At 37.9% G+C, this 19,976-nt stretch overlaps 1 protein-coding gene across 2 annotated transcripts in view; it reads right to left on the bottom strand.

The window, feature by feature from the left end:
* LYST (lysosomal trafficking regulator) overlaps window positions 1–19,976 on the bottom strand; it is an 89,397-nt gene continuing 69,421 nt past the window's right edge. For both annotated transcript variants that reach the window (XM_063306540.1, XM_063306552.1), the window contains 8 exons: window positions 18,009–18,198; window positions 17,253–17,389; window positions 15,971–16,069; window positions 12,172–12,311; window positions 11,793–11,890; window positions 3,871–4,027; window positions 1,692–1,763; window positions 1–551 (listed from right to left, as the gene is read on the bottom strand). In XM_063306540.1, coding sequence (XP_063162610.1) covers window positions 413–551; window positions 1,692–1,763; window positions 3,871–4,027; window positions 11,793–11,890; window positions 12,172–12,311; window positions 15,971–16,069; window positions 17,253–17,389; window positions 18,009–18,198 — 1,032 coding nt within the window. In that variant the 3' untranslated portion in view covers window positions 1–412. The remainder of the gene's footprint in view (window positions 552–1,691; window positions 1,764–3,870; window positions 4,028–11,792; window positions 11,891–12,171; window positions 12,312–15,970; window positions 16,070–17,252; window positions 17,390–18,008; window positions 18,199–19,976) is intronic.

Below are 19,976 nucleotides of genomic sequence, written 5' to 3'. Positions count from 1 at the left end.
TGGTATTTATATAAACCTTTGAAGTATTTTAATTATATTTTTACATCACAAATAAGCAAAAGTTACCACTAGTGCTTCAAGATACAGAATATGGGTGTCCAGGAAATTATCCATAAAAATATGTTTATGTTACATAACATATTGCAGCATACATACTTCTGGGTTAGCGCCCTAAGCATCCTCTTGGTACCAAAAAAGGCAAGCCAGAATGTTCCTATCACTGTGATGTGGTTTATAAATTTGGTGCATGAGCATACATAGCAGCCTTTCCTTGACGTCATCAATGATCTACTTGCTGATGGTAAAGTCATTTAATGTACTTCAAAATCTAGCAAAACCAAAGAGGCTCCACAGTCCACTCTGTGTTGAAAGTGCTTCATAATTTACTAAGGGTGAGAAGCCTGCAGAGCTGTCAACCAGCTGCATAGCTGCTAAGGAATGAGTAGAACATAGGAAGCTTCAAGCGCTGTTGGTCCTTGCGACACCAAGAGATCACTGTTCCTTCATTATTTGCTGTGTACAAATGATGGCCATCACACGAAAAGGTAAGGCTATAAAGATATTAAAAACACACAAATGAAAACAAGTCTGTCAGATAGCTTAGGGTATATTAAACATACACCATTAAAAGGCAGAGGGAAGGAGAAAGAAAAGGGTATAGCATATAAATGGGCTAAAGCCAATACAAACATTAAGTTTACTTATTTTCTGCATTTCAGTGTAGAAGACCTATTTCTGCTCAAAAGAGCTTTAGTATAGAATCCAATGAATGTGTGGTCCACATCATAGCTGGTGCATATCAAGTCTACTTCCATCTTTTATTTATTTCATTCTGTATGTTTCCCTAGCTAATGGTGTCTCTTGCAGTCCACTGCTTATTTAGCTAGATTTACATTTGGGTTTTATTATTTACAGAAAAAAAATCTCTCTACAATAAACTGGCATGTAAGCAATCACATATTTGCCCATCCAATGTAGCCTTTCAAATGTTACTGATGTGGCCTGGAACCCCATGAAATGGATGTGCAAAAACATTACTTGAACAAATGTAAAGCATACAGGTAGTCCTCTGTTGACTGCTTTGTTTAACAACCTTTTAAACTTATCACATTAAAAAAATAGCTTTGTGACCATTCCTCAAATTTATGGCCATTGCAGTGTCCCGCAGTCACATGATTGCCATTCGAGCACTTCACAACTGGTTTGTGACAAGCAGAGTTAATAGACAAGGCAGAAGTAAAATCATAAGTTGCAGTCATGTAATGTCTTACCTAATGACTGCGATGATTCGCTTACAACCAAAGAGGAAGTGAGGTCGTACACCTGTCATGGTCACATGTTTCATTTAGCAACCATGGCACTTAGCAACAGAATTGTCAATTCCAATTATGGTTGCTAGGCGAGGACTACCTGTACTCCTATTAGTACAAGAAGTCATATTAACAATTTTTCCAAACTTTCCCCTCTTTGATTTATTCTGCATTTTAACAAGGAACACATTATGGGTATAGTTTAATGTCATATTAGGCAGTAGGCACTTTTACTAAAATCAAAAGTTATTAAGTGCTCCTTCCAGAAGACAAACCTCAAGGGAACTCTAAAGATAAGCAAAGCATTCCAGCATTTATGTTGACTTTTTAGAAAAAGCATAACAATAAATTGCTAAATGCTACCAAATGTTTATTTTTTACCTGACAATTGGTTTATTTGATTTAGGAAATGTAATTTCCCGCACAGGTTTCAAATCCCATGTGCTCCACAATCTAAGAAAAAGAAAAGACAGAATGAATGCTACTTTATGCAATCTAAATGACAGAAATGGGTTTTATATCTTGCCATGGTTTCTGCTCAAAGTTACGTTGCAGATTTTTATAATTTAAGAAAACCTAATATTGAAAAACATGATCCTGATGTACTAATACATATCAAGCTAAAAATTGGGAGACCATGAGTTCTAGTCCCACCTTAGGCACAAAGCTAGCTGGGTGGCCTTGGGCCAGTCATTCTCTCTCAGCCTTAGGAAGAAGGCAATGGCAAACCACTTCCAAAATCTTGTCAAGAAAACTGCAGGGATTTGTTCCAGGCAATCATCAGGAGTCAACACTGACTTGAAGGCAGAGAGAGAGAGAGATCTCCATATGGACTTTAGCTTCCTGTTCTGTGTATAGGTTTTGCATGATGACAATGAGATGTTATGGGATTCCCATTTTCCTAAGGACATTCCACAGTTTGATATCATTAATACAACTGAAGGCCTTTCTTTAACCAATGAAGCCCATCTCGACTTCTTTTTGGTATTCTTCAGCATGAAGATGCTGATACAAAGGTAGTGGAGTCTATCTAGCTTGCTGTAAGGAATGAATGTCTTTTTGAAAGAAACAAACATGGCTGTGTTTAAAAGCTTCTACTGTGGAGGTCAAAATGAGAGCACTTACTAAGAGATGAACTCTTACCTAATATAAGACTTCAACTGTCTATGATGTGCTTGACTGCCATGTTTACTCTGAGCCAAAGTAATGCCATATTAAATAACCTACTTAGATAACCTATTTAGAGATGAACTATTTTGGAGCTGTTGCTTCTGTCAAGCATTATTAATGGCAATAGTGCCTCAGACCAATTCTAGAAAGGTTTAGGGAAGTAGGCTAAGCTAGGACACATGCACAAAGACCCTCCAAATACATATGTGACATATAATCCACCCACATCCATGACCTAATGATGTAGAAATTCTTAGGAATAGTATAATAATATAATGGAACTGCATAAAGCTATCTACGTAATTGGGGGGTTGGTGGGCTTGTTTGAGCTTTATGGCTGAAGTTTATAACAGAGAATTGCTCCTTCATGCAAAGTAAAAGAAGTGAAGCTTCAACAACTCTCCCTCTGAAGACTATCATTTCCCAGTTCCATTCAGTCTGTGGGACTGGCCAATCTCTTCAATCTCAGATCCTCAGATGCCACATGGCTTCTTGACTGCAGCCTATTTTCACCATGCCTAACAGCTGTGCTGTGGGTTGCCAGTCATCCTATTCAATTGCCCACAGTTCACAATGCCAGCACTGGACTCCTCCTTTCATAGTATTTCCAAATTTTATTTATTTCTTTTTCTTTCAGTGTTCAGCCCTTAAAATGGAGCTGAGAGAAAAACCACTGCTTCTTCCTAAAAGCCAGAGTTGAAGACTGAGGAGAGTAGGTTTCCTCTATAGTACAGGAAGAAGTCTTAAGCTCTACCTTTAGCTCGAAGAGATGGAGTTATCCTTTTCCTGTCAGCTCCATCTTTCTTATTGGTTCCATTGTTGATGACAGAGAAAAGTAAACTAGCATTCATCAAGAAATTCAACTTCGTTCCTGCCCATGCTACAGATTAATGTGCAGATTTTTTTCTTTATAAATCCCACTGCATGTATTACCAGCTCACCAGTGCAACACTGTCTATATTCTTGCCCAAAAGCTATTTGATGAATTAACACTACTAGTGGGGCAATTATTATCCTATGTACCTGTTGTATTCCTTTTCTCTCACTCCTCATTGTTTACAGTCCTTAGGATGACCAGACCACATCTGATGAAGTGGGCTGCAGTGCATGAAAGTCATTCCATTTAAAAGTTACATTTATTAGCCTTTAAGCTTTCTAAAGGCTCTTTGTTGTTTATACTGATATAAAGCTACAAAAGTAGAATCTTTGTAGAACAATGAAGGAAGATGTTTTCATTGCACCATAGAAGAAAGCACCACACATCTCTTAAAATCATGTATTTTGGGGGTGAAAATAATATACACCATAAATAGTATCCAAAAAGTGCATTATAGTCTTTATAAGCTACATGTATCATTAAATATGAAAATGCTCTATTACAGTCACTCACCTCACAACTCCATTTTCTAGCCCTCCAGCAATCACATTGATAGAGACTCCTTCAGGCTGGTTGGAGAAAGCAACAGAGCATATGATTTCTCTGCAATGCACATGTCCCACCAGGTCACCATTGACAGTCCAGAGTCTGAGATCACTACCACCACCAACTGAAATATAGTCAAATCATTGAGTAAGCAAAATAAAATCTAGAATACAATGAGAACAAAGCAATATACAGGGCCCAAAAGACTCAACTAAAACAATTTTTAAAAATTCTAGTCATATAAAAGCAGTGAAGTGCATAATATTTTGTGACAGTAACAATGTCTGCAAGAATATGTAATAAAAATTGTTGTAAGCATAAATAATCACCACTAAAAGACAAAAAATGTCACTGGATTTTAGGAAGGCTTTTTGCCAATGGAAAGATAAAAAATTTCTTACATTTGAGGATGTAAGAAACATTTGAGAAATTATAGTATTCACATGCCACAGAAATGTTCAAAATGAGCTAAATAAATTGAAAACGCTTATTTTGTTCAGTTTAAACACTTCTGTGGTTCTTTCAGGTGTAAATAATTTATCAGTATTATTTACAATCAGTTTTTATAGTATTATTAACAAAATATTAAACTGATTCTTTTAAAACATTGGAAGAGAAAACATTATCATATATCACTTGACCTAATGGAAAAATACTGACCCAATGCAAACTATAGTAGTCTGTATCTCAGGTTTCCTAGGCTGTGCTAAGAGGTGCACTGGATAAAAGTACAGGTAGTCCTTGCTTACGGATCACTTGTTCAGTGACCATTCAAAATTACAATAATGCTGAAAAAGGAGACTTGTGACCAGTCCTTGAAGTTGCGGCCATCGTAGTGTCCTCACAGTCATGTGATTGCAATTTGGGCACTTGGCAACCGGCACACATTTATGACAGCCGAAGCATCCCGCGGTCGCGTGATCACCATTTGCAACCTTCACAGCTGGCTTCTGACAAGCAAAGTCAATGGGGAAGCCAGCAAGAAGTTGCAAGTTGCGGTCAAGTGATGTAACTTTGAGCTTAACAACCCACGGTGATTCGCTTAATGACCTCAGCCAACTGACAAACTGACATCATAAGTCGGGCGTGGTCACATTTCACTTTTTGACCGCATTGCTTAGCAACGGAGTTGCCATTCCCAATTGCGGTTGGTAAGTAAGGACTACCTGTATCTACTTTTTCTTGCAAAATGTATGCTGAAACATAGGAAGTTAAAAACACAGGAAGCTACCTTTTATCCATCTCCTAGTAAGCCTGGAAAGTGATGATTCATCATACTTTCACCACTGTATTAAGATCAATATGGAGGGAGCATCCTCTCTCTTTCCTCTAAACACTCTGAAGGAAACAGTTATGTGACGCCTATTCCTGGTGTGCAGACTGTCAACATAGTTTATTGGGCTATTATTCCACAGAATTAACAGAGCTGAATTGAACCTCTTTGTTCAAGCACTCACTGTTTGAAGGTCATACCAATCTCCAGTTTGGTTCAGGAAAGAGAGAGATAGGGATTTCCAACAAATAGTTAGCCAAATTGTCAACAAGAGAGACCTCTATACTCAGCTATGCAACTGGTTTGATTTTAAATTGCTTAAGCTATTTAGATGCTTTTTTTAAATTAATCTATCCTTCTCTACTAATAATAAACACAGAAAATTTATCTCCATTACAAACCATTTGTCAGACTTGGAGAAAATCTGTGGAGACAAACAAAATAGATCAGAGGATCTTTTGTCTAACCCTACACTTGATTATATTTTTATATATGAGATTTTTATGTCCTAATAAAACCTTAAGAGCTTCAGATGAGAATCTTTGTAAGAAGACAATGTGCCAAGGACTAGCTATGTCTTGAAGTTCCATGCAAGCCCCTGGTACCTGCACACTATAGGATACTAGTTAGGGGAAAATTAGAAAAATTAATGGCCATGCATAGCCAATAAAAACTGAGATGATTATTAACCCAACCTCTACCTAAGTGTAGTCTCACCTTTCTCTTCTCTTCTCCAGACCTAAATGGACCTTCATTTATCCTATCTTAAAGAAATTTCTCTGCAGGGAGTTGATTTCTATTTATTGTTACTTCTTTCCAACCAGGACTCAAAAATACCCTCCCAAGTTGCCCAGTTTTCTGCCACCATCTGCAAAATACATCATACCATTAACTAAGTTTGGATACTTATTTATTCATCACTTTTATAATATTTTTATAATATTTTATTGTATGTGTTCTTATTTATCTTTAGATCTTATTACACTCATTGTTTTTCCATTTTATGTATATAAATGTATATAACAGTTCTATTATTGGATATTTTACTGTATCTGGCCTTATAGCTATAATAAACAATTTGATTTGATTTTATATTGGGATTGAATCTTCAGTAAGACAAAATTGAAAATAATGATGCAATGAAGTTATCATGAAGACTTCTTTATTATGGTGGACAGAGGACATCCTATAGTTGAAATCTCTTCCTCCTTTTTCTGTAAGAAGGCTGAAGATTTTAACCTTGACTAAAGAGAAAGCAGCTAATGCCCATTTTCAGATAACAAGTGAAGAAAGTGCCATCAAAATTTAATGGAAAAAGAGAAAAAAAAGCTACACTCCTGTAAATTGTCTATGGTTGATAATAGAGGATTAGATACCCTCTCCCCACCATGGAAATAAAGTCATCACAGTAAGTCCAGTGCTCCATTTTCCAATGAAGGAGGGCATTATTTCCATGGAAAGTATTTGAGAAAATCAGATACAATGGTTTAAATGATGGCTATAATAAAGTCTTCAAAACCAAGTGTAATGATATAGTTGGGAAGCTACAGTAACTTCCAAAACACTGTCCACAAGAGTAGGAAGAACAAATACTTGCCTCTTAAATATTATTAAAGTTGAGATCAGGAGGAACATTAACATCTAACTGGAGCTTTAATCATCACTGACCCTGTTGGCATTTAGAAAAACTTCCATGACATGGCTATTTAGAAAGCCTTTGGATATGATAGATGGTTCCCTCTCTGCAGTATGGGACTGCTATGTTGTCGAGAGTGACATTCCTCAGTATGATTTATTTATTTAATTAATTTTTATCCCGCCTTTATTGTTTTTATAAATAACTCTAGGTGCGGAACATACCTAATACTCCTTCCTCCTCCTCTTTTCCCCACAACAACATCCCTGTGAGGTGGGTTGGGCTGAGAGACAGCGACTGGCCCAAGGTCACCCAGCCGGCTTTCATGCCTAAGGCGGGACTAGAACTCTCAGTCTCCTGGTTTCTAGCCTGTTGCCTTAACCACTGGACCAAACTGGCTCTTGATAGGCCTGTTATTATTATTGTGGGGTTTTGTATTACATTATTATTATGAATTGTTTTAATCCTTCTACAGTGTGGGAGTGTGTGCCTAAAAGCCAAAATAAATAAGTAAACAAACACCCGAGGAACAGAAATCTTAAAAGCAGAAGACCTCCTCCTCTAACACTAGCAACACAAGCCATCTGAGTCATCTTGTAAGCACACACTGTAAACCCCGTGCAAGATGGAATAATAATATTATTATTGTGCAAAGGGCCAAGACTTCTATCTGAATTAACTTTCTTCCAGCAAAAGTATGTGGAGAGAAGGCAAGCATTGCAGCTCATCTGAAGATGCACTCACACTCCAGTGAGTGTTAAAATCCTGATCCTACTTACCAAAGCAACCAAGTATAGAATTCCCTTCTCCACCATTGGAAAAAAAAAATAGGAAGTTGTTTTCAGCTTTTAGGAACTAAAATGAATTAGGCAGAATTATTTGATACCTCTAGCCCCAGTAAACATGTGGCTGAGGAGGATAAGATTTTAAGAACTTAAGCTTTAAATCAATAGAGGAAACAGGTTGGAAGTAATATTTACAAGTCTCATATTTCATTCTTTGTGTCCTTCCCACTCAACTGATGTTTAATTTATGATCAAAACTATCTTCAGCATCTAGCAAGCAGAAGAAATGAATTAAGTATACGTATTCTATTAATATTTGTCAAAGGAATGGATGAGGAATTTCTGATCTGAAGGCCACATGTACTCCTTGGATGAGTCATGTTAAGAAGAGTTTGGAAGCTGCTCCTCCTTTGCTTCCGTACTGTTTGCAGAGGAAAGATTTCCTCCTCTTACCTAACAGATCGCAAGCGTGGGGATGGGGACCTGATCTGGCATGTGAGATAGAAGGCTGTTTGGAATGTGTGTGTATAGAAAAATATGGGATGCCTCCTTTATGATGTTAAAAGCTTGCCAATAAATATTTTCGGATGCTAGGGACTTTCAGATAGCTCTGGAATTCACACTATCTACTGGATCCTTCTCTTTTAGGGACACCTAGATTGCTCATTTTGAGAGAGAGGGAGAGAGAGAACACAACCATTATTTGCTTGATTTTTTCATCCACAGTTAATGAACATTTTAATGTAATCCCTATGCTGCCAATTATTTCGCATCAGAAGGTCAGGAGAAGATATAATTTCAACAAAAGCAATTTGGGTTTTATTTTCCCCATGCTATATCTTGGTTAACAAATCTAATGTCACAGCCATAACTTGAGAGAAATGAAACTCGTAAAACATGATATAATTTCGAAGCCACAGTATCACCCATATGTGCCTGATACATTTACAAAGCATATTCTCATTAGCATGCACAGTAAACATGTTGCTGAGATTCAAAAACATTAAATGGTGTTCGGTGTTTCACATACAGAAGATTCCAAATTTAATCCCATATCTAGACAGAATGTCAAAAACGATGGAGAGCCACTACTAGGCCATGCAAACTGTGACAAGGATGATCAGTCTGAGTCAATATAAGATAGTTTCCAGTTCTTGCCAGATACAAAATTAGAGTTCTCCTGGATACATTTCTGAATTCAGTTGATTTTATTCCACTGAATCACTGAACAAGTGTTTGTATAATTCTAGATTTCAACCAGTGAGATTATTTGCTAGATTTCTATCACTTGTGGAAGACTTGCTCCTTGAACAAGTGTCATATCCAATACTCTGATTCTAGTTGTACAAGTTCTTGAAAAATTCCCTTCTCTGCTAAAAATATAGTGGTGGATGAAAGAGATTCAAACCTGAGACCTTGGGAAAGCAGCTCTCAGTAATGAGTTGTTATAAACATCTATGTTTTTACAAAGGGTTTGCTGTCTGCCATAGTAAAAACAAACAAACAAACAAACAGTTACATACTGGCACCATTACAGAATGGTCTTGGCTTGGGAGCACTAACTCAGGAACTGAATATTTTAAAGGAGAGGAGAGTTCCAAAAAACTGAAATGGGAAGGTGTTCTTTTTAATTTAATTTAATTTTTATCCCACCTTTCGTTTCCTTTCCCCGAAAGCATCCTTGCACAGTATTAGAAGTGTGGTCATGCCTCTTCAAATAAGTAAACATATCTGGGCTGCAAAAATTTAGAGCAGCAATACATGGCAGCAAAAGTATACAAAAATATAATTTTCTGCTACCATCTAGTGGTGAACTGGATTTTTGCAGCCCAGATATGGTATGCCTATCTATGGAAGAGTCTTCCACAGAGAATAAAAATACAAAGGCTGCATGAGTTCAGGCTTGGTCCATCATAAGAATGTCAACCCTGGGTCCAAATCAAACAGAGAACCCAAAGCCCTGAGAAGCTCTAGGATCCAGATCCAATAATTCAGTGTATAGATAAAGAACAGGCTTTCTCAAAACAGGAAAGGGTATTTCTAAAGGGTATAAAGATAGCGGCTTGATCACGGTAGACTTGCTTGATTAGCTTTACAGTAACTTATGACCAACTACTGTTGGGAAAAGGGATTGGGCTGACACGTTGTACTAAGCTGTTGCTTATTTTAATAATAGTTCACTGAATAAATCGTAGAGTCTTGGTTCAGACATAATGCTGAGTCATAAGGCATGTTTTACAAATCACAACCAAACAAATAACACTCTGGCTTAGCACACTTCTTCCAAAAGTGCGAATTGTGACCTCCAAGGAAATCACCAGACAACAGAAGTCCTTGCTGAACTGGCTTACCAGTTGGATGCAGATCTATGCTAAATGCAAAGCAAGGAAACTGTTTCAGGCCTGCAAGAAGCCTGAATGATGTTCTTGTTTTCTCAACACTTTGCTCTTCCCTTTCGAAGGGAGAGTGAACATACCTGGTGGGCACAAGGGTTCTATAAAAGCTCTAACCATCTGACCTGACCCTTACTCTGAAGAAGGAATTACAATGGAGAGGATGCTGCAGTGAGGAGATTACAAAAGTGGGGGGAGCAATCTACAAGCACAGATCAGCAAGCTAGAAGTGAAAGAGAAAATGGGTTGTGGCTGTTATCTCTGGGAGGATGCACTGGGAGAAAAGAGGGCAAAAGCAACGTACAGCTTGCAAGTGATCTACAAGCTGGAGCAGTTTAAGAGAAGGTAATGCAAGAGAACACTTTTTATTCTCCCCCCGCACCCCATCCTGGACTTTGGTGAATGAGTTTTGGCAGCTGTCTTAATGAAACCCAGATTTCAGGAACTATGCAAAAGTAAACATTAAACAGCTTGTCCCCATTAAAAATATGTTGGGGGGTGTTTGTTTTCAATAAAAGTTTTTTAAGTTGTATGGTTCTATTGTTGTTTTATTTATTATATACTTTAAAATTTAAGTATTAAAAGTACTCTGTATGGTGTATTTATTTCTTGCACAACCTAATTCCAATAAAATTATTATTTTTATTTGGGGAGAGATAATTGCCTAAATTCATGCATCATTTTAGGAAGTCACAAGTCAGTGAGTGAATCCAGACAGCATCTGGTTCTATGCTCCTATCTTAACCTTATTACTGATAACCTCACTCTTAATTATTGGACTGACATATGATGAATCTAAACCTATCTGTTTATCATGGAAACGCTTGGCTTTTGCATAACAAGTGGTGAATGTGCACTGAAACCCAACAGCTTATTTAAGCAGGTAAAAAGTTATTTCTCTGGCTAGACTGTCTGTCCATACTGATTTTAGCTGGAATTTCTTTGTATGTTTGATTTTTTTCCCCATTTTTTAAAATATTTTTCTTTTCCCAACAACCCCCTTTTTTTCCTAGAGATGTGGCTTGTTATTATTGGTTGAATAAGTGAATTTGCCATTAAAACCACATGAGACTGCATAGTTGCATCTTGTGTTTCAGGACACATTTGTTAAGTTGTATACTTCTGAGCTTTGAGTTCAAAGCACCTTCCTTTCTATTTTTTCTTAGGGCTGTAAGGAAAAGACTAGGTGGTGCCAGGAAGCTCACTTTGATCCATGTTGGCTTGTCATGAGTATCCATTATTCGGAAACCAAGAATCCATTACTGGAAGAAGAGTTCCTCCAGTGAAGTTTAAAACTACCCCTTTCTCAGTTTGTAACAACCACCCACCTGCTTGAACCATGTATTGAACCTTAAACTATCTTCTGACTCCCTTGTATGCCAATGACTTTCTGATACATTAACTGGCTAGCCAGGTACCCAGGCTCTGGATAGGAGACAAGCACAGCAACCATTCTTCCAATTCTAAACCTTCTTCCGAGGCTATTTACTGTATACTTTAAAGACAAATGAGGGCCTATTAGGTAAGCCAGATTCACTTGCAGACACTCAGCCACTTGAAGTTGCTACTGGAAGTTAAGTTATCTAGTTAACTTGTCCTCAGTATAGTTGGGAATCAGTTACATTTTTCTTCTGGCCAATGGAGATTTCTGTACAGTTCAAAAGCTTGCATATCCTGACAGGTTAAGGTAAAGGTTTAACTTCTTACTATTTCCTTTGTAATTTGCTGAAAAGTTGTATACAATAGACTTCATAGACTTAAAATCGCTAGCTTGTATAGCTTCCATTTGACAGGGCACCTACCTGAATCACAAACAGTTGCAATGTCCCCTGTTGTTTCGCTAGCAGACACTGCCGTGACAGGACTTTTGTGCCCAGCAAGACTTTGCACATAGCAGAGCCTGTAACAATGAGTGGATTGTTCAAAGAATCAGCTCTGATCATTACTAGTAATAGTAGTAGTAACTTTTTAAACTAATGCTTCAAGCTCTTATTTCCAATACTAATTTTGAATATCTTATTACTTAATGTTTATCTAGCATCAACATACAAGTGGGGCAAAATACACAGGTTAAGCAATCTTACTGTTAATTTTATAAAATGGAGTGAATCAATCTTCATTATAATTCAAAAACTGGGGTCATTTCATATAGTAAGGAGAGTGATTTAAAGATGCTTCTACCTGTTCAAATCCCATATGATGCAGGTTCCATCTTTGCTCACACTTATCATGATACTATAGGGTTTGCAGACTAGCAAGCTGGTGACCTCTGCAGTGTGCCCATACAGATGCATCTGAGACTCCATGTCAATTTCAGAGGGCTAAAAAGGAAGACAGACAACCACACATTTACCAGAAGGAGGGGACAAAGGTAGTGTATTAGAAGTCAAATTTGAGACTAGATTCGAAGGTACACCTGCTTCAATCATTATTTTACTGATTCAACATGTACCACTTTATGATTTTTGTCCTATGTAACTGTTTTTTCCCCTATTTCAGCTACAAAAACAGTAAGCCAAGGCTGTTTAGGGCTCAAGTCAAGCTTTTATTTAAAACTGAGTGCTTGATTGACAAACAATTGGTACTATGGTATTAGCTGTGAAAAGTAGCTTCTTTAGATCTCTCACATAGTTATTAGCACAGAGGAAAGCTCTATACAGCTGCTTATTTTACAGCACACATTGTTGCTTAAATAATTCATGAGTGGTATATCCAATATATTTCTACAGTTGAAACCAAATGGTGTGCAAAATCAGAAACCTTTACCCCATGCAGTTTTTTTATTTTTGCTTTTTCCTCTCTTAAACGTGAGAGAGCTAATTAAGATGCAGGAACGTAATAAAATAAGCTGATAATGACTGAAGGCAGAGGTGACAGACAATAGCTTTGATATGCCAGGCACAGCATTGTCTTGTTGGAATTCCAGAAGAAAGGCTGCTAGACTTCAGAAACCCATTAATATACCAACCCTAAGATTTCATATACTGGAAAATAATTTTGGGCAAATTATCTATGGCACATATTCAAATCATACACTGAAAACAGTGTTTCAGCCTCTGACCTATCTTTTATGGATAAAAAGGGCACTGAAAGGTATTTAGACCATATTCAATAATTACTACATGTAGCTGACAACTTGTTTCATATTTCTTGCTCTGAACAGAATCTCATTGTTTCTCTAAATTAATATTCATTGTGGAAGAGAAACATAAACAGATGTTGCAGAGCATGTTGTCATATCACATGGCCTCTTCTCGTAATACCAACTGCACTCTATATTGTCCAGAGTGTGAGGATCCTGAGAAACGCAATCCAGGTCTACAAAGGGACATACAACTGAGCAGCAATGACACAAATGTTCTCAATTATCTTTAATTCACTGAGCATGTTTACAAACCGAAGCTAAGCCTGCATTGCAATAATTTATTTTGAACCCCTTAAAGTAGTGCTGTTATGAAAGTACTCCTTTCAGATTGCAAAATTACCCAATAAACTGCTTAGCCAGTGGAATAAAGAGATTAAAAGGTTTTAGATTTAAACAAACAAGATTATGTTTTCAATTTTAAAAGTCTTTTAATAGCAGCATATTTTGGATACAATTTCATGCAATGATCGTCTCTTTTCTAAACCAGAGAACAGTTGCTTTTACCCACACAATTCCTTTGACGTGTATAACCAAAACCTGGTTGGATGCAAAGAGGGGACTCCCCTCTAAGAGATGTGCCCTCTGGGTTTTGAGTGTGGCTTCAGCTGTTACACATAGAATTTTGTGGCTTTTAGGGGCACTGCAGTGCAATAACTGGAAGTGAGACCCTGTTTATGAAACTGTGCTCTAGGGATCCTATAGAAGGTATATACGTAGCTCAGAGTTGAACTGCTGGGTTCTGTTGGCAGAGTGCTAGAAAGCATTGGCCCAGGAGAGATCAGAAAAGTCACATACCAGGCATTTCTATAAAAATAATTTTATTTACAGAAAACAAACATATTTAAAGGCTGTTTGCTGAGAGGAGAGATTTCTCTCAGCTGCATATTATCTGCAAGCCTACACAGAAGGGAAACTGAAACTAAAACAAGTCCAGGCAAGTTCTTCCCCTTAGGCAATGCAACCATTAACACGTGAAAAGGGGACAATTAAATTCAACCTCTTCACCCGGCCAAAAAAATTAGTTACCATAGTAACCTTAATCTGTAGTAGAAAACATATTAACAGGTTCTTGGTACACTCTGGGCTTGGTTGTTTTCTTGAGGACATTTCATTACCAGGCTAGGCAACATCATCAGTGCAAGAGAAAGTGGGGTTTGCTGACTGTTTATATATAATACCTTGCCCTGCCAGTCTTGGTGGGGGTTGTGCTTTCTCCTTGATAGTTCCTGGATTAGAGTATTGACTCTTCCCTGATGGTTTATCTGGTGCAGTGTCCTGCTTATCTGGGTGCTGCCTGCTAGAAGAGATACATTCTAGCTGTTTGCTTCCTTCCTGGAAGCTTACCATTGAGACAAATCAGCCATCAATAGACACATGGAGATAAACTTAGTTTACATACCATTTAAAAGACACAATCAAGAGCCCAGAAAGGAAACAAACAGCCTACAACACTTCCACTTCAGCAGCCTGAATGGAGAGAAACAGGCTCAGACTCAACCCTGGCAACACTTAGTCACTGTGGATTTTTAGAACACTCCCCCCACCAAAGTTGAGGACTTACCACCTTTGGCTTTGAAAGTGGTTACACTGATGCACAACTTAGGGGTGTTCCTAGACTCTCAGCTCCTGCCCAAGAAACAGATGGCAGCCATGGCTAGTGTCATCTTGTGTGCCAACTGTGCCTGTACCTACACCAGGAGGCCCTACTCACTGTCACTCATGCTTTGGTCACCTCAACATACTCTACATGGTGCTGCCCTTGAAGATCATTTGAAAGTTGCAGCTGGTCCAGCATGCAGTAAGGTGGATGCCTCAGTTCACCTATGTAATACCTCTACTCAAGGAACTGCACTAGCTTCCATTAGACTTCCAGATGCAATTAAAAGTACTGGTTATCACCTATAAAGCCCTTCATAGTTATTTGTGGACTGCCTGTCTCCAATTATAAGGTCTGGCAGGGTGGTATGCTCCTGGACTCCTCTATTAAACAGTGCCATCTAATGCAACTCAGGAAGCCTGCCTTCTCTGTCATGGCACCCGCCCTTGGAAAAACATACCCTTGAGATTTGGATGACCTTAATCTTGCTAGCCCTGTGTAAGGCACTCTTCCTCCAAGCACCAGTTGTCGGCATCAGGTGAGCCCATTGTGGTGTGATGACTGTTTTGCCAGATTGTGCTGTGCGTGCAAAACTTGATTCTAATTGTTTTTAATGATCACTGTGTTTATTTTACTTACTGTTAGCCATTCTGAGTCATGTATTGATTGTGTAGCCATATAAATCTATATGATAAACAAACATGATCCTGGAGGGCTTTGAGGTCTGCAAAATGGGGCTGGGTGCCTTGTAGCCCATAGGTTTGCTTCTTTTTAAGTTTATAAATCAGGACCAAAATACATGAAACTCAAGAGATTCCTAACTGGATTACTTGATATATTTATATTTTAAGCTGATATTTGAAAGGAGCAACAATATTTGGTGGCTATACATGTGTACATGTATGTATGTAGGTAAAAAGACAGATATAGCAATTTTATGGGAAAGCACATTTGTTTGCAATTATTAGCAAAATGGCAGAGGTAAAAGACTTAACACTTCTTTTTTAGATGTCCAAACTTTAATCTAGCTATTCAGATGAAACTGGTATGTTTGGCAAAATAAGCAAAGTTAAATCAAATTATTAATATTTCAGTGGAGGGGTGGGCAAGAAAGACACCAGACCTAGCAGAGGTGTTCCTTCTTTAAGATTAGGAAAGTAGGACTATATTAGGGAAATTAAGTAAAATAAACTATAGCAAGCTTTTAAAACGTTACAGCCTCCATTTTATATACTTACAGTACTACTAGTGAATCTGTTCATGTATGCTGTGATAACTCCACATTTGCTACCAGTAAAAAGTTGACAACTGTCTGGCACCCAGGCACAACTTGTTACCTTAGATACAAAAAAAAGTGAGACATTGAAATGGTATTCATGCTTTATCTGTTGTTCATTTCAAAGAGTGCCAAATGGGATTATATTAAAAACAGATACATTTAAAGAGAAACACTTTGTGTTCCTTAGTTCTTCAGCTGTTTTGCTCTTGTACTGATTCCATTCCTCCACTAAAAAAAAGGTACAGCCACACTTTCAATAATTAATTAGGTTGCAAATCCACAAGCACCAACTCACATATTCAGCAGAACTTTCTCCTACTTTGAAGGTGCTGCGGTTACTCAGCATCATATAGCAAACTACAAGAGAAACTTACAAGGGTGCTAGAAACAGCTTTCCACGTGACAGAGGGAAAACTGCAGCTCAAAAATCAAAAGCCGTAATGCATGTAGCTTGGGTGTACGGTATATGTAACTGGGCTCTAGAATCAAGTAGCTTTACCAGTTCAAACACTCCCATTTATTCAGACTGAGAGAATCATTTTCTGATGACTATCGAAGTAAGCAGTGATTCCCTAAGTCTAGTTGCTGGTGGTATACTAGCCACAAATAGCAACTTCGTCTCTGTAGATATGATCAAAAGCAAACACAGATTTAAGAAAGCCAGGGAGCAGCATGAATGTAAGAGCAGTTTATTGTGGTATGCATTTGCCTGGCCCAGAGGCCATATGATCAGGTACACACCTACACAAGTGATGTAGGTGACAGGGATTGCAAAAACACTTATGAATTGTGGGGTCCATGAGAAGCTGCAAAAACAGCAGCTGGCTCTTTGTTTGCAACCAGGAACACTCAACCTTTAATATATTTGATTAAGCAAGCTCAAAATCATAAAAACCCACATCCTAATGAAGACTAATTACAACTCTATGGATTGCCTTCTGTTTTCTTTTTATGTTGTACCATAAAAACACATGCATAGACTTAATAAAATAGTTTTCCATTATTAAGAAAAAAATAAATTATGGGTTATGACAACAGAAGTGTTTATGAGGGAGTTTGTAGCAAAGTCATAAGGTTCATTCTCAGTCTGATAAACCATGACTTATTAGACTAGGATCAGTACATCTAGAGCAGATTTTATTTGTTAAGATGCCATTGGATTGCATTGTTTCTCTTTTTTTCCTAAATGCTACATTATATAAATTAAGTTACTTGAACAGAACAGAATTAACAAGTTTTACCTGGTGAAACTGTGAGCTCTGTATAAAGTTTACTGGAGGTTCACTTTGCTTGCTTTTTAATCTTAAGATATTGTCTGCATATCCCCAACTCAGAATGGCCGACCACTGGATATCTGTACTGTGCATGCTTCTAACACCTGCAACAGCGGTGAAATTCAGTTGACATTTCAAGGTATTCTAGCACATTTTTTTAAAAAAGCAAATATTGTAATCTATTTTTTTACTTTTAAAATCACTCTTATCCTAACAACTGGATGCCTTCGGTTTTGCAAACCCATTAAAGCCATAAATAATGTGGCCGTCATAAGAAGATAGGCTTTCTATATTCTCTATGTTAAAATCTCAAACAATGAACTTGTCGTAACAAGAAAAGGTGTTGGAGTCCCTAGGGTTTCTCATATGTTCTGTGTTGTAGTCATGAATCCATATTAAATAGTATTCCTGTAACTGATTTCTATGGGATCCAAGATGTACGTCAGCTAGAGATATCCCTGACTATATAGGAAGCTAGCTAAGCCTGGTTACATCTGCTGAACCACTTAATTGTGGATGTTTCTGCAGATGTCATCAGAATTGCGCCTTCCACCCAATTCAGGATCTCTATAGCAATTACGCCATTTAGTAATATGCAACTTGGGCCTCGATATGTTATTTGTCATCTTTGGACAACTGAACCAATGGATAAAGAGGATAATTTGGTCTTTTTTGAACTCTGGTTTCCCAGTTTCTGCTAGGACTGTGTACTAGAATGCTTACCTTGCTCTTTGCTATAGATCATCAGGAGGCAAAATTTTCGGGACAAACCACAAATTGCTCTAGTTGGTAAAGCCTGCAAGGAGCCAAATCTTTCTCCATGTGGCTGACTAAAGCAGACAACCGGATCGGGGGCACTGGGGGAACCTACATATTCCCCCCATTTTAAGCCTTTGATCCAAGGTAAAGGACTCTAAAACAAATAAACAAACAAGAAACACCTGTCAGTGATACCATTTTAAAACAATATTTTAAACAACAGGTTTAATGTGATTTTATTTCTAATGAAATTAATGTTAGATAACGTATTTACCCATCAGAGATCATTTTTCTCCCAAATGCTTCCTTGTGAATTGGAGGGTGGTCATTAGGGCTGTGTAGAGCTTCTCAGTAGAAAGCAAAAATGTGCTCCAGAGCTTGTGAGGGGGCAAACATAGCACCTGTCCCTAACTCCTTACCAAACATGTTTTTTCCTGGGATAGAGCCCAACTGCGAAGGGCAGCCATGTGATCCTAGAGAAAGGGGTTGCAGACATCTGCAACAATCATGTCCCCATCCATTCCAAAGTACCTTTTTACCTTTGATTCTGAAAGAGCTGCACAGCCCTAGCGGTCATCTTAAATTGGCTGATTTGCATAAAAGCAGCCACTGAAGACAAAATAATTAAACAGAAGTGCAGATAACTATACCATCCCTGTTACAAATGATATAAGCCTTTGAAAATAAGCTGCTACTTGGGAGGAGCTGTTTGGCTGGTGCATTTAACTCCAGTCTTTTAATAATGCTTAGAGTATCTCTCTTTTCTTTCCTTTTCTGTCCAATTGCCTTTTCCTCTCATGTCCCTCCAGTTTTATTCCCCCACTTTCTCCTTTCTGCCCTTTCCAAGTCAGTTACCTCTTTCTCTTACACTAACCCCATCCTTCCTTTCTTCCTGTTTCTGATGGAAGGAGGGAGAAGTGTGTGCTTGTGTCCGTGCAAGTTTCAGTGTCAGAGAGTAACTGGTGTGAATGTGACTGAGAATGGCTGGCATAGGCAACTGGGGATCAATTGATTACCTGTAAATAATTTTAATTAATCAAATTAATTTAACTTAATTTATCCAATTAATATACTGTTTTTTTCTTGTTCCTTTTTGGCAGGTATTTATGTCATTTGTTGGGCAGCGGACAGGAAATCTCCTTGAATGGTCTCAGCTGGAGTTGGCAACTCTCACTAGATGAGATGAGGAAGCCGGGCATAGAACAAGATTTTTGTACGTGTTATTCTCTGTTATATGTACAGAAAGTTAACTTCAATGGCAGCTATCCTAAAACTAACATCAAAAGGCAATATATGAAGTATAAAATTGTAGAAGGCAGAGAGCTACAGTTCATAATTCACAGTGCCAGTCTATTAAATCATTATTTAGTGATCTGGGAAAGATCAGTCATGATGCATATCCAAGTCTGAAGAAGCCCTTAGAACAGTTACCCAAATCAGAGTCCTGAGAAACTATAGATTCAGAAACCAAGGAAGGGTCCCTGAAAACAGATGGGAAGGGAAAGGAAGGAGCATACAAACCCTGTAGAGTGTTCTCTGATCAGTAAACCATGATTTATCAGACTGGGATTATTAAGTCTAACCCAGGTCTAGAGGTTTAGTAAAGGTGGGTCACAATGCTATCTTCGTTTTCTAAGTTAAGGAAATGTAGTTGGTCTGACACTGGATTTTCATTAAGCATTTCTCTGAAGAAACTGAGTGACAATATTTGAAGAAACAATGTTACTTATAAAGCATTATTTAAAAAACTTTTTTAAAAAAAGCATTTCTTGACTTCTTTGTTGGCAGACCCGGATCTTATAGTTCTTATAGAAATATAAGGTAAAGGTAAAGGTTTCCCTTGACGTAAAGTCCAGTCGAATCCGACTCTAGGGGGCGGTGCTCATCTCCGTTTCAAAGCCTTGGAGCCGGCGTTGTCATAGACACTTCCGG

This window comes from Candoia aspera, chromosome 1 (genome assembly GCF_035149785.1).
Source record: "Candoia aspera isolate rCanAsp1 chromosome 1, rCanAsp1.hap2, whole genome shotgun sequence".
Taxonomy (NCBI): domain Eukaryota; kingdom Metazoa; phylum Chordata; class Lepidosauria; order Squamata; family Boidae; genus Candoia; species Candoia aspera.
The sequence above is the reverse complement of the archived record's forward strand: the minus strand, read 5'-3'. Positions and strand labels throughout refer to the sequence as shown.